General features: G+C 39.7%; 1 protein-coding gene across 2 annotated transcripts in view; it reads left to right on the top strand.

Moving 5' to 3' along the window:
* The window catches only part of LOC125464364 (ABC transporter B family member 1-like), a 152,136-nt gene that overhangs the window by 125,253 nt on the left and 12,408 nt on the right, over positions 1-14,475 (top strand). For both annotated transcript variants that reach the window (XM_048556692.2, XM_059655015.1), the window contains exon 19: positions 6,784-6,906. In XM_048556692.2, coding sequence (XP_048412649.1) covers positions 6,784-6,906 — 123 coding nt within the window. The remainder of the gene's footprint in view (positions 1-6,783; positions 6,907-14,475) is intronic.

The raw sequence follows: 14,475 nt of genomic DNA, 5'->3' as shown, positions 1-14,475 counted from the left end.
AAGACCTTCCCTCCATACAAGGCAACATCCTGGTAAATCTCCACACCTTTTCCGATGCTTCCATATCCTCCCTATAATGTGGTGACCAGAACTGTACACAATACTCCCAAGTGTGGCCGCACCAGAGTTTTGTACAGCTGCAACATGACCTCATGGCTCCGAAACGCAATCCCTCTACCAATAACACCTAACACACTGTATGCCTTCTTAACAACCCTATCAACCAGGATGGCAACTTTGTTGGATCTATGCACATGGACACCGAGATCCCTCTGTTCATCCGTACTACCAAGAATCTTACCATTAGCCCAGTACTCTGCATTCCTGATACTCCTTCCAAAGTGAATCACCTCTCACTTCTCCGCATTAAACTCCATTTGCCACCTCTCAGCCCAGCTCTGCAGCTTATCTATGTCCCCCGTAACCTGCAACATTCTTCCGCACAATCTACAACTCCACCGACTTTAGTGTCAACCGCAAATTTACTAACCCATCCTTCTACGCCCTCATCCAGGTCATTTATAAAAATGAGAAACAGCAGTGGCCCCAAAACAGATCCTTGCGGTACACCACTAGTAACTGAACTCCAGGATGAACATTTCCTATCAACCACCACCCCCTGTCTTCTTTCAACTAGCCAATTTCTGATCCAAACTGCTAAACCACCCTCAATCCCATGCCTCTAAATTTTCTGCAATAGCCAACCGTGGGGAACCTTATCAAAAGCTTTACTGAAATCTATAAACACTATATCAACCGCTTTACCCTCATCCAACTGTTTGGTCACCTTCTCAAAGAACTCAATAAGGTTTGTGAGACACGACCTACCCTTCACAAAACCATGTTGACTATCCCCAGTCAAAGTATTCCTTTCTAGATGATTATAAATCCTATCTCTTATAATCCTTTCCAACACTTTACCCACACTGAAGTAAGGCTCATTGGTCTATAATTATCAGGGTTGTCTCTACTCCCCTCCTTGTTCAAGGGGACCACATTTGCTATCCTCCAGTCTTCTGGCACTATTTCTGTCAACAATGAAGACATAAAGGTCAAAGCCAAAGGCTCTGCAATCTCCTCCCTATTGTTCCTGAAAATCCTAAGATAGATCCCATCTGGCCCAGGGGACTTATCTATTTTCAGTTTTCCAGAATTGCTAACGCTTCAATGCCGTCTGGTCTAATAGCCTTTATCTCAGTATTCTCTTCAACAGCGTTGTCTTTTTCCTGTGTGAATACTGACAAAAAATATTCATTTCGCGTCTCTCCTATCTCTTCGGACTCCATGCACAACTTAGCACTGCTGCCCTTGACTGGCCGTAATCTTACTCTAGTCATTCTTTTATACCTGAGATACCTATAGAAAGCTTTAGGGTTTTCCTTGATCCTACCTGTCAAAGACTTCTCACGCCCCCTCCTGGCTCTTAGCTCTCTCTTTAGGTCCTTCCTGGCTAACTTGTAACTCTCAAGAGCCCTAACAGCCTTCACGCCTCATCTTTATGTAAGCCTCCTTTTTCTTCTTGACAGAGATTCAACTTCTTCAGTAAACCATGGTTCCCTCGCTCGACCACTTCCTTCCTGCCTGACAGGTACATACTTATCAAGGACACACGGTAGCTGTTCCTTCAACAAGCTCCACATTTCAATTATGCCCAGCCCCTGCAGTTTCCTTCCCCATCCTATGCATCTTAAATCTTGCCTAATCGCCTCATAATTGCCTTTCCCCCAGCTCTAACTCTTGCCCTGCGGTATATACCTATCCCTTTCCATCACTAGAGGAAACGTAACCAAATTGTGGTCACTATCACAATACTTAGGAAAGAATATTGCCATTTTTTGAACTGTGTATTTTTTATGAGAGCAAAAGACTTTGTTTTACAATAAAATGCTTCTCCACCATGCAGCATAGTCCTTTGAAATATTCAATCATTTTGATTGTGATGTGAAATCACAAAAATAACTTCCCCTCTGTGGAGTCAAAATGAAGACAAACTGTGAAATCAAAATACATTGTGATGATTTGCAGTACAGAGAATAGCAAAGAGTCATGAAAATGTTGACATGTAAATCTGTTAAGGTTCACAAGTGAATAAGCTCATCGTGCCTTGTGTCGGCAAAGTTCACCTTGGACCTTGTAGCATGTGTCCAAAATTAGTCATTCACCACTTAATGCATACTAAGGTGTGAATATATTGTGTAATCATTTTTACTGATTCTGGAGGAATTGTTTCATGGAAACTGTCTTGAGAATTCTCTGCAAGTCATTAAATTGATCTCTGAAATTGCTTCCACATGTTGCGAATTACTGAAATGTTGCACTCTTGTGGCTCAGTAGTAATGTCCCTGCATTTGGACCAGGAGGCACAGGTTCAAGTCCCACCTGGTCCAGTGATGTGTAATTGCATCTCTGAATGGGCTGACTAGAAGACTAGGTAAAACATTGTGGAGGCTATAAAGTATTTGAGAGTGTAAGCTGCATAAAATGTTAATTCTGTTTCAGAGAGAATTTTTTAAAACCTGAACAAAATGCTACAATATGCATAAAAATTGCTGGCCAGTTAACGTCTCGTGATATTAACCTGTCCAAAGTGTTTGTGTATTTCAGTCCTTCAGATTCAAATAGAGCAGCTGGGCATTTCCATCATTTACTGCCCACCCCCCTGAGAGCACTCATTATTTATTAATGTCATTGCCTGTTTTATGTTTGGTCTTATTATATTAGCAGTAAAAAATAACGGTAGTACATGAAATAAGTTTGGTGATAGTTTTCAGTGGTAGATCTGTTAATATTTCCATGTGCTCTTGAATTATGAAATATAAAAAAACACTTAGTTTGTATTACATGGTGGGGATCACAATATAACACAGTTAGATTCAGATTCTGATTTGAGTCTGATCTGATATTTTTCCACAATATATTACGAAGTATACACCCATGTACATCCTTTACAGCAATGCTGGCATATACTCAAGGGCCTGATTATTGAACATGTTAATGAAGGTTTATTTTTGTTGGGTGGAAAAGTGCAGCCATTTACTGGGTATTACTGTATATGGTTTGTGTTTATAAACTGACCAGTATTTTAAAGCAAACTGACTTAAACTATTTTCTACGAATTTACATGTAAAAAATAAATTAGGAAGCCAGTACTACTTTTAAAATAGAATTCAAGTTGTCTGAAAACAACTATTATGAAAGTCAAAATCTCCAGCTGTAGAGACAACAAGGTATAGAGCTTGATGAAGGGTCTAGGTCCGAAACGTCAGCTTTCCTGCTGCTAAGATGCTGCTTGGCCTGTTGTGTTCATCCAGCTCTACACCTTGTTTTCTCAGATTCTCCAGCATCTGCAATTCCTGTTATCTCCAGCTGTAGAAATGTGATCAGTGTAACTGATTTATTTTAATTCAGTTTTAACTTCAGTTTTTGGTCAAATCAGTTAATAAAATAATCTGTAAAAATTAAACAATTTTGAATCAGCTCTGTGTTCCAAACTGGTTCTAGCATCTATGGTGATAAAATTCAAAGTTGAAAATTATGTCCAAGTTGATGAAGAAAAATGTTATAGAAAAGAGAAATCATAACTTTGTACAAGTTTATTCAGAATGTAACATGTCTTGAAAAGTAGAATTAGCACATTTTTTCCTGAACATTTTATTTAAACTCAGAATAAAATTGCACCCATAAGTAAATAGTACTGAAAAGGAACTAACTGGAATTTATTTAGAACATAGAACACAACAGCGCAGTTCAGGCCCCTCGCCCTTCGCCCCTCGCCCCTCGATGTTGCGCCGACCTGTGAAACTAAACTGAAGCCCATCTAGCTTACACTATTCCATTATTATCCATATGTTTATCCAATGACCATTTAAATGCCCTTAAACTTGGTGAGTCTACTACTGTTGCGGGCAAGGCATTCCACGACCTTACTACTCTGAGTAATGGCAGCACTTGCTAGATAATGTGTGGCTGTGGTATTCTATTGCTCATTACACTTAAAATCAGCTGAACTAGCAATTTACATTGTTGCTGTAATAATAAACAAATTGGGCAGTTCTCAATTTTTTTGTTGTCCTTTCAAAGTGTACAAGCTGAAGCTGGACACTGGATAAAGCCAACGCGCACTTTTCATGCTTGAAGCTGCCAGTTTAATTTTGGGATTGCATTACTTAATTAGCATTAATTACTCAGTTACCCAAAAATAAATGCAAAATAGCTTCCCTGAATCTGTCTGCATTCACTATGTCTGAAGTCTTGCTTGCAGTACTTCTTAAATACTGCCGTTACCTTAGCTGGTATTACACTACTTAGCATAATACTAAGTTGCATAGAACTAAAGGTTAGATGGTTTGACCCAACTGTTGTACACCAAATGACCTTGACATCGATGGGGTACTACCTGCTTCCGTATAACTCGTTTAGGGAAAAAGATGAAGTCATATTACCATTTCAGATTTATGTCCAATGATATCCCTAAAAATTGGCTGACTTTTTTTAACCAGACAGAGACAGCAGCAGATAACAAAATGTAGAGCTGGATGAACTGAATAACTGAATAAACTGAATTCACCATCTCCACCCACCTTCCTGCAAAAATGCCATTCCCTATTCCCAATTCCTTCGCCTCTGCTGCATCTGCTCCCAGGATGAGGCATTCCGCTCCCGAACATCTCAAATGTTTTCGTTTATCAAGGACCACAACTTATCCCACTCAGTGGTCGAGAACGCCCTCGACTGTTTACCCCGCGCTTCCTACAACTCATCCCTCACGCCCCCTCCCAGTCACAAACCATTTCAACTCCCCCTCCCGTTCCTCAGATGACATATCCATCCTGGGCCTCCTCCAGTGCCACAATGATGCCACCCAAAGGTTGCAGGAATAGCACCTCGTATTCCACTCGGGAACCCGACAGACCAATGGTGTCAATGTGGGCTTCATAAGCTTCAAAATCTCCCCTCCCCCTAACCGCATCCCAAAAACAGCCCAGCTTGTCCCCGCCTCCCTAACCTGTCCTTCCTCTTACCTATCCCCTCCTCCCACTTCAAGGCCCACCCCCATCTCCTGCCTTCTAGTCTCATCCTGCCCCCTTGACCTCTCCGTCCTCCTCCCTGGACTGACCTATACTCTCACTAACTCTCCACCTACGCTCACCTTTACTGGCTCCATCCCCACTTCTTTGACCTGTTTGTCTCCTCTCCACCTGTCTTCTCTTCTATCCATCTTCTATCTGCCTCTCCCTCTCTCCCTATTTATTTCAGAAGCCCCTTCCCTTCCCCCACTTCTGAAGAAGGGTCAAGGCCTGAAACATCAGCCTTCCGGCTCCTCTGATGCTGCTTGGCCTGCTGTGTTCATCCAGCTCTGCGCTTTGTTATCTCAGATTCTCCAGTGTCTGCAGTTGTCACCATGAAAAATCTATGCATATTGGTGGTCTGCAGACCTTTGAGTAGACTTTTAAATAGTTTTGTTTTTAAATGCCAGGACACTAATAAACAACTTGTTCAAAGAATTAAACATTGAGAATGTGATCTACTCAATCTGACAGTCCCAAAGAAACTGATAAATGATTCCATATAGTGTTTGTCATTTTCAGTTATTTAAACTAAAATTACTCACAAGTGGTGGACTAACTACTGATTTAAAAATGCTTTTTATTTTAACAAACACATTTTTAGTTACATTAAAACTGCACCAGTTTACCACTCTTGAACACAAGTTTTTTTAAAATCAAATCTTTTCTCAAAGCCATTCTGGAACACTTGATTTTACTGCTTCATGGAAGATTTGGATTTGGTGCTTCTGCACATTGGTGTGATCAAAAAAATTCAATTCAGTAAACTAACAGAACTTGGAGAACAAATTTGTGCCTGGATTGTGGGTTTCATTCTTAGTTTAAATAATGTGCCCCTAATACAGAATAAATTCCTCTGATATTGGTCCAGGAAAATGCTTGTTATTTCTGGTTTAGTTCCTTTCTGGGATGTTGCTTTTAGTAATTTTAATTTTTTTTTGTATGTGTTAGAGAATGAGTGCAGCAGCATTTGTAATTTTATCTCCAACCTGCATTCTAATTGAGTTCTCCACTATGGGCTTGTGCCTGCAGGATTTATCTTCATGTATTCATAATTCATGTCTCCAAATTACCCAAATTTTATGTAAGTCACATTATCACATCAATTTCCAGACCTGGAGTTGAGAAGCCCTAATTGTCCCCTTCTTGCATCCCCTCTCCCATTCCAACAAATGATGTTCCCTTGAGGACTTATCACTTCTAAATCATTAATATAATGAATCAGATATGTACAGATCAAATTGATGGGGTTTATTTTGTTTTTTAAAGGAAACAGTATACATAAGTTTGAAGAATTGATATGGTTATAATAGGCAAAGGTATTGTAATTATACTTAAAAGAATCTACAAAAGATGTTATATATAGTGGCTAGAACTCTTCTATTGTGGATTTTTGTCAAGGTCCCAATTGTGTTTGCGCTCATGGTAAGGTTTAGTTGGGGGTGGGGGGAAGAAGCCCACGCAATGCAGTTCTGACTAGCTATTATATATTGCCCTAAAGTGAAATAACAGTTGCTTCCTGCTGCTATAGATAATGGACATAATATAACTCAGACATAAGAGCTCCATTTAATTCTGGTTTACATTAACCCTGATAATCTTATGCATTTACCAAGTCCCATTGTACTGTGGTAGACATTGAAATGATTTGATTGAATGTTGAATGGATTATGAAAACATGCCAGATTCTCTCTAACACATTTTTCTGGTTTACCAGGCTACAAGTGCATTGGATGCAGAAAGTGAGCACCTAGTACGAGAGGCCATTGATCGGGTTATGCAAGAGAGAACAGTTTTGGTAATTGCACACAGGCTTTCAACTGTAAGAAATGCCTCCAAGGTAAGTTGAGAAAGAATTGTACTTTTTAGGGTTGAGGGAAGTTCTATTATCTTTCACAAAAATTATAGTCCTGTCAAATACTGCATTCTAAAAGGGACCCACTTTCTGTTGTGAATTAAGTCCACATGAGAAATTAAATATGGTCTTCACGTAGTACAAGTGAGAATTCAACATATTAATTGATTTCAAGAAAATTGAATGGTGAAGCTACTCGATGCTATCTTCAGAAATTTTACAACACAGCAGACCTTTTTGGCTAGTTGAACCTGTTCCAGCTTTCGGAAAGAGCTATATGCTCAGTTTTGTTCTCCTACTCATACATTGTTTTTAAAACATATCAACAACTGTTTATAAAAATAAGAATTCTGCTTCTAGTTCAAGGAGGTTATTTCATGTCCTCAGAGCCCAGCACTTTTTTAAAATTTAAGGTCTAGAGAACCAGAGGTGAAATGAAGAGAAATCTTTTTCACTTAACAATTTGTTGCAATATGAAGTGCACTGCTGAAAGAGTGAAGGAAGCTGATTCAGCATTAAATTTCATAAGGGAATTCAATAGCAACTTGAAGGAATAAATTACAGAACCATGGGACAAAAGCAGAAGATTGAAAATGCTACAGTCTCAAAGAGTTAGCTAGGCTATATGATTTAAACCTTTATTTTTCGCACACTTTAAATATGCGCCTTTAAATGAATATTATATTGATTACCTCTTTCAGTCTTTCTGTTAATCTTCCATGTTATAAGAAATGGCTCTCGTGTTGCATTTTCTGTCATCCATTCCAATGATTGATATGTTGTACCTGACCCATCTTAGTGAAGTTTATCTGCGCGTTCTTTTCCTTGCTTTTCTATTTCAAAAGCTTATATTTTAGAAAACAGAGATGTAACTACTTGTCCATTCACTTTTCAAGATTTTACTGTTTCTAAACCCCTAAATTTTTTGGCTACTCTACTCCTTTTCCAGTTTTACAATCTAACATTTGTTGTCCCATTCCTCCTTCCTTCCTTCAAATTACACCACATTAAATTTCCTCTGACATCTGCCCATCCTCTTCCTCTGTAAAAATGCTTTGAATGTCGTTTTGGGAACACTGTGTTCAGGTAAAGCAAGCTGACACTCAGAATTTTACGTGCATTTTACAGGCGATTATTAGTATCACCAAAGGAAAGAATGGTTTCAATGCTGGCACAGCAGATTCTTTTCTGTATCTTCTTTTTTTCAAGCACAATAGAAAGTTGGCAAACATTATTTCTTTTTTAATAAACAAAATTAATCTTGAAACAGACTAAACAATCTGACGAATATGATAGAAAGCATATGCACTCTGCAGGGATCCTCTTGATTTCATTCCCCTGAGTATGGCCAAGTTACTCTTTACCGTGGCAAAAGTATACCTTCATGATTCTAACATGGGGGTTGGGAGGTGTCCTTAAAATTTAATGCAATCTTTTGTAAAGGACTGTATTTAGTTTGAATTGCAACAATATATACGGACATCTGTTCTAAAATCAGTCGCCCATCTTTCAATATATTTTCCAAGACCAGCTAATGATTCTCATACAGATTAGGCCTTTTAAGTAAGAATCTTTCTTGTTGTATATTAAATATTCAGCTTCTAGAGCCTTCACGAGAAAAGTTTAACAGCACTTCTCTGTTCTGAATATTGAAATCAGGGTCTCTGGTCTGCTTGTGCCTGAGATCTAGACACTTCTGTTGGAGGCTGATGCGAAATATCATCAGTCTAAGAGGAAATGACAAATGATGCTTAAATTGAGAGAACCTTGAACATTAAGTCTTTCACTTTGAAGTATATTGGTTTAGTGAATTATATTGATTGTGCCTTTAGTTATATTGAAGAAGAACTTCACAGTTTTAGATATGAAAAGAAATGAAAAATTTCTTAAGTTGGTCATGTAATTTAAAAAGTGTCTTGAAGTAGGAGAGATGCTTCTCTTAAACACTGCACATTACAAACTTTGCCTTCAAAGAGGAAAGAATTCCACTGGAAAAAATTCCTACATTTGCTTTCTGCATTCTTTCTATAAAATTCTCATGCTTGTTTTTAAATTCCTGTTTTGCCCCTGGTGCTCCAATTTGCGTAGCAATCTCTAAGTCTAGAACTCTCAAGTCCTCTGCTTCTCTAATTTTGGCCTTTTATGCATCCCAATTTTCTATGTTCCACTATTGGTTAATTTGCTTTATATATTCTCTCTACCTTCAGTCTTGATTTAACATGCCTTTGAAGTCCCATCTTTGAAATCTTGGTTATCTGTCCTAATAACTCTTTGTCATTCTGTGTTAAATTTTGTTAAATCACTCCTGTGAATTGTCTTGCGATGCTTATAACTTTAATTGTGACTGCTTAAATTTAGGTTGCTGCCTTTATAAAGAAAAGTACTTCAAGTGTATGAGATCATGGTCATCACTAAGCCATAATCTGTTCAGACTTGTACATATTTAATTTTTTCTTAATTGCTGGATCAAAATCCTGGAATTCTCTACCTATCCAGGAGTACTGTCACAATATAAACTGCAATAGTCTGTGAAGGGATGTTGCTGGGAATGGAGGGTGTGAAATATAAAAATAGATTGGAAAGGCTGGTGCTCTTTTCACTGGAGAATAGGAGGTTGAGGGGCAATTGTATTGAGGTTTACAAAATTATGAGCGCCATAGATAAAGTGAGTGACAAGGGTGTTTTCCCTTGGGTGGGGAGTTCTGAACTAGGTGGCATATTTTAAGGTGAGAGGAGAAAAGTTTTAAAAAGACATGAAGGGCATTTTTTTTAACGCAGTGTGGTTCATGTCTGGAATGACCTGCAGAGAAAGTGGTGAAAGTGACACAGTTACAATGTTTGAAAGACATTTGGATAAATTCATGAATAGGAAAGGCTTGGAGAGATAGGTGCCAAGTACAGGCAGGTGGGACGAGTTTAGTTTGAAAAATGGTTGGCATGGACTGGTTTCCATGCTATATGACTCCGGTAAGGGGACTCACCATTGCCTTTGAAGATTAATAGGGATGAACTATAACAACTGGTCTAGTTACCAATTACCACATCCATAGAATGAATTTATTTAGGTTTTGCTTTAGGTTTAGAGCAAACGTCTAGAAATATTTCTTTACAGCTGCTGGATCATTGCTTGGAAGATTGCTTGAAGCCAGGATATTTGGATCTTTTTGTTTGAAAAGTTCCAGGTACTGTAATATGAAAGCAGTAGACAAGTGGCACTGCCTACACAAACCTGAACCCTGGATTTTGGAACTCAAGCAGTGGCTAGAGTCACTGTACTGCATCTGTGAGGCAAAGGTCTACATGGATAGCACTTGTAGGGAGGTAGATGCAGTGCAGATTAGAAGCATACAGGCAGGGGGAGAATGGGTGAGTACCTGACAGTCTAAGAGAATCAGGTAGGAGTGCAACCAGAGCCAAGCCAATGTGACTCAGCTGTACACGGGAAAAGGAAGAAGAATGGAAGAACAGGAGTTTATAGTCAGGCAATCAGACAAATTTCCAGTGGCGGTAAACATGACTCCAGAATGGTGTGTTGCCTTCCTGGTACCAGAGTCAAGAGTATCACTGAACAGATGAGGGACATCCTTTTGATGAAGGAGATATCAGTCAGAAGTTGTGCTCCAGGGTAACCCAGATTTGGAGGAAGAAAAACCTGGTAACAGAAAGTAGAAAAGCTGCTTGGACAAATAGAGGAAACTAAGCCAAGCATTGTGTATGCTTCAAATGCTGAATGATGTTAGCACCTCAAACGGCGGTCGCTTAAATGCATGCACCATTTGCAGCAGCATAGATGGTGTAAAGGCACAGGGTTATGAATATAGTCTAACTGTTATTACAGAGACATGGCTGCACAGTAACAAGAAGGAAAAGGAATTGAAGCTGTGCTGAAGGTATGAAATGGGACTGGTGCATTTGAAGGAGAGTGTTGTGAATCGGAAGAACAATCTGTGGAACCTGGAGCTAAGCAACAGGAAGGGACAGCAGATGTTCGTTGAAGTAATTTATAGACCACCAAATAATCATGGTAGTGTGGAGCATGGTATTAGTCTGGAGAAGGCAAAAGAATGTAGCATGGGCAACATCGTCATCATGGATGCTGTTTATCTGCAGATAGACTGAATAAACTAATTGAGCATTGAAACTATTGAGAACAAGTTTTTGAAGTGTGTTAGGGATGATTTTCTGGAACGATATGTTGAACCAATAGAGAATGTGCTATTTAGATCTAGTATTATATCATTAAAAAGGGCTAATTAACAATCTTGTCGTAAGTAACTTTTAGGGATGAGAGTGACCACAATATGATGATTTTTTAAATTATGTTTGAAAATGGGGCAGTTCATTCTGTGTTAAATTTGAATGAGGCACAAATTCGCTGTGGTAGACAGTGAAAATACATTAAAGAGCTTGACTGTTCATAGACAAGGAATAGTCTTTAAAATAGTATCGCATAACTTACAGCCACTCTACATTCCCTCAAGGTGCAATAACTCAGTCAGTCAACCGTGCCTAAGAAGGGAAGTTCACGATTGTGTAAGTTTAAAAATAAACACCAACAAAGTAGTCGGGAAATAGCAACCATTCTGAGGATTTTTGTTGGTGGAGGAGGTTGTTGAATGCAACAAGGGATGATAAAGAAACTGATAAATTGCAAATATAGAACATGAATACGATCTAGCAAAGAACATAAAAGCAGACTGTAGCAGCTTCTAGACAAATAAAAAGGAACTGTTTGGTTAAAATAAATGTGTACCTATTAATGTGTAGTTAGGAGACTTGATAATGGTGAGTGGAAAAATGGCAGAGAAACTAAATAATTACTTTGTATTTGTTTTCATTGAGCAAGACACCAGAATTTCCTTGATTTAGATATTCAAGTTGTTGAAGATTTTGAGAAGTTGAAGGAAATTAGCATTAGAAAGAAATTTTTACTGGAGAAATTAATGGGACTGAAAGATATTAAATCACTAAGACTTGATGGTCTTTATTGAGGAATGTTGAAAGAGGCAGCTATAGAGATATAGTTGATGAATTAATGATTTTCTTGCAAAATTCTGTAAATTTGAGTTGTAAACAGCATGGAAACAGACCCTTTGGTCCAACTTGTCCATGCCCACCAGATAACCTAAACTGATCTAGTCCCATTTACCAGCATTTGGCCCATAGCCCTGTAAGCCTTCCTATTCGGGTACCCATCCAGATGCCTTTTAAATGTTGTATTTGTACCTGCCTCAACCACTTTGTCTGGCAGTTCATTCCATACACGCACCACCCTCTGCATGAAAAAGTTGCCCCTCATGTCCCTTTTAAATCTTTCCCCTCTCTCCAGTCCAAAAGACAACACTCCAACATCACCCTCCGCCTTGTACCTTCAAGCTAATTTTGTATCCAATTGGCTAGCTCCCCTGATCACTTATTAATCAATTTACCATGCCGAACCTTATCGAATGCCTTGCTAAACTCCATATCGACAACATCAACCAATCTGCCTCCATAAATTTTTTGGTCACTTCTTTGAAAAACCTTATCAATTAATGAGACATGATTTCCTACGCACAAAGCCATGTTGACTATCCCTAATCAGTCCGTGCTTTTCCAAATACTTGTAAATCCTGTCCCTCAGAATCCCCTCCACCAACTTACCACTGACTTCAGGCAGACCGGTCTATAGTTCCCTGGCTCGCTCTTACCACCTTTGTTAAATAATCATAGAACCCCTATGGTTTGGAAACAGGCCATTTGGCCCAACAAGTCCACACCACCCCTCCAAAGAACATCCCACCCAGACCCATTCCCCTCCCCTTTCCCTGCGTCCCAGCGTTTCCCATGTCTAATCCACTTCCACAGTCCTGGACAGTATGGGGCAATTTAGCATGGCCAATCAACCTAACCTGCACATCTTTGGACTGTGGGAGGAAACCAGAGCACCCGGAGGAAACCCTTACAGTCACAGGGAGAATGTACAAACTCCACACAGACGGCCACCTGCGGGTGAGATCAAACCCGGGTCCCAGGCGCTGTGAGGCAGCAGTGCTAACCAATGGGACCACATTAATCAATCTCCAGTCTTCCATGCCTCACCCTTGGCTAACAATGATACAAATATCTCACAAGGGGCCCAGCAATCACTTCCTTAGCTTCCCACTAAGTTCTAGGATGCATCTGATTAGATCCTGGAGATTTATCCAGTATCACCTCTTCTATAATGTGGACGCTTTTCAAGCTATCATTATTCATTTCCCCAAGTTCTCTGGCCTCTATGTCCTTCTCCAAAGGAAATAGTGACGCAAACTACTCATTTAGTATCTTCCCCCATCTCCTCTGGTTCTACACACAGACAGCCTTGTTGCTCTGTAAGGGGTTCTGTGCTCTCCCTGGTTACTCTTTTGCTCATAATGTATTTGTAGAATCCCTTTGGATTCTTTCAGACATTATTTGCCAAAGCTATCTCAAGACTTTTTGCCTCCCTGATTTTTCTCTTAAATATACCCCTAATGCCCTTATATTCCTCTTAGGATTCATTTGATCCCAACTGTCTATACCTGGCATACACAGCTTGCTTTTTCTTGACCAGAGCCTCAATTTGTCTAGTCATCCAGCATTCCCCACATCTACCAGTCTTGACATTGCAGTAAGAAGAATGCACTGTCTGTGAACTCTCTCGTTTTTGAAGGCCTCCCACTTTCCAAATATCCCTTTTATGTGTGAATAGCTTCTCCGAGTCAACTATTGAAAGTTTAACTTTTAGATCAAGTCTATCCTTTTTTTGTAACTATTTTAAGACTAATAGAATTATGATTACTGATCCCAAAGTTCTCCTCCTCTGGCACCTCATACACTTGTCTTGCCTTATTTCTCAAGGGAAGGTCACATATTGCTCCTTCTGTAGTAAGTACATCTGCGTATTTAAAAAGAAATTTTTCTTGTATGTGATTAACAAATACCTCTCCGTCCAAGCCCTTGACACTATGGCAAATCCAGTCGATGTTTGGAAAGCTAAAAATCCCTACCATTGCGAGGGCACAGTGGCTCGGTGGTTAGCACTGCTGCCTCTTAGTGCCCAAGACCCGGGTTCAATCTACCCTTGGGCGACTAAGTATGTGGATTCTGCACGTTCTCCCCATGGCTGTGTGGGTTTGCTCCAGTTTCCTCCCACACGTATGCAAGTTAGGTGGATTGGCCACGCTGAATTGGCCAAAGTGCCCAGCAATGCACAGGCTAGGTGGATTAGCCATGGGAAATGCAGGATTCAGGGAGGAGTTAGGCAGGTGGGTTAGGTGGGATGCTCTTCAGAGGGTCAGTGTGGACTCACTTTACTGCAGACTTTTGGTAGGGGGTTGGCAGGGGTTGTGACTTGCCTATAGTTCAATCCCAATAAAGTGATCATCCCTTTCATATTTCTCAGTTGCCAGTCCTGCCCCTCCCTGAGTCACGTTTCTGTAAAGGCCGTGGTATCACAGTTCCATGTTCCCAACCATGCCCTGAGTTCATCTGCTTTACCTGTCAGTCCTCTTGTATTGAAATAAATGCAGTTTAATTTATCAGTCTTACCCC

The sequence above is a fragment of the Stegostoma tigrinum genome, chromosome 26 (assembly GCF_030684315.1).
Source record: "Stegostoma tigrinum isolate sSteTig4 chromosome 26, sSteTig4.hap1, whole genome shotgun sequence".
In the NCBI taxonomy this organism is placed as follows: Eukaryota; Metazoa; Chordata; class Chondrichthyes; order Orectolobiformes; family Stegostomatidae; genus Stegostoma; species Stegostoma tigrinum.
This window is presented reverse-complemented; position numbering and strand designations above follow the sequence as displayed.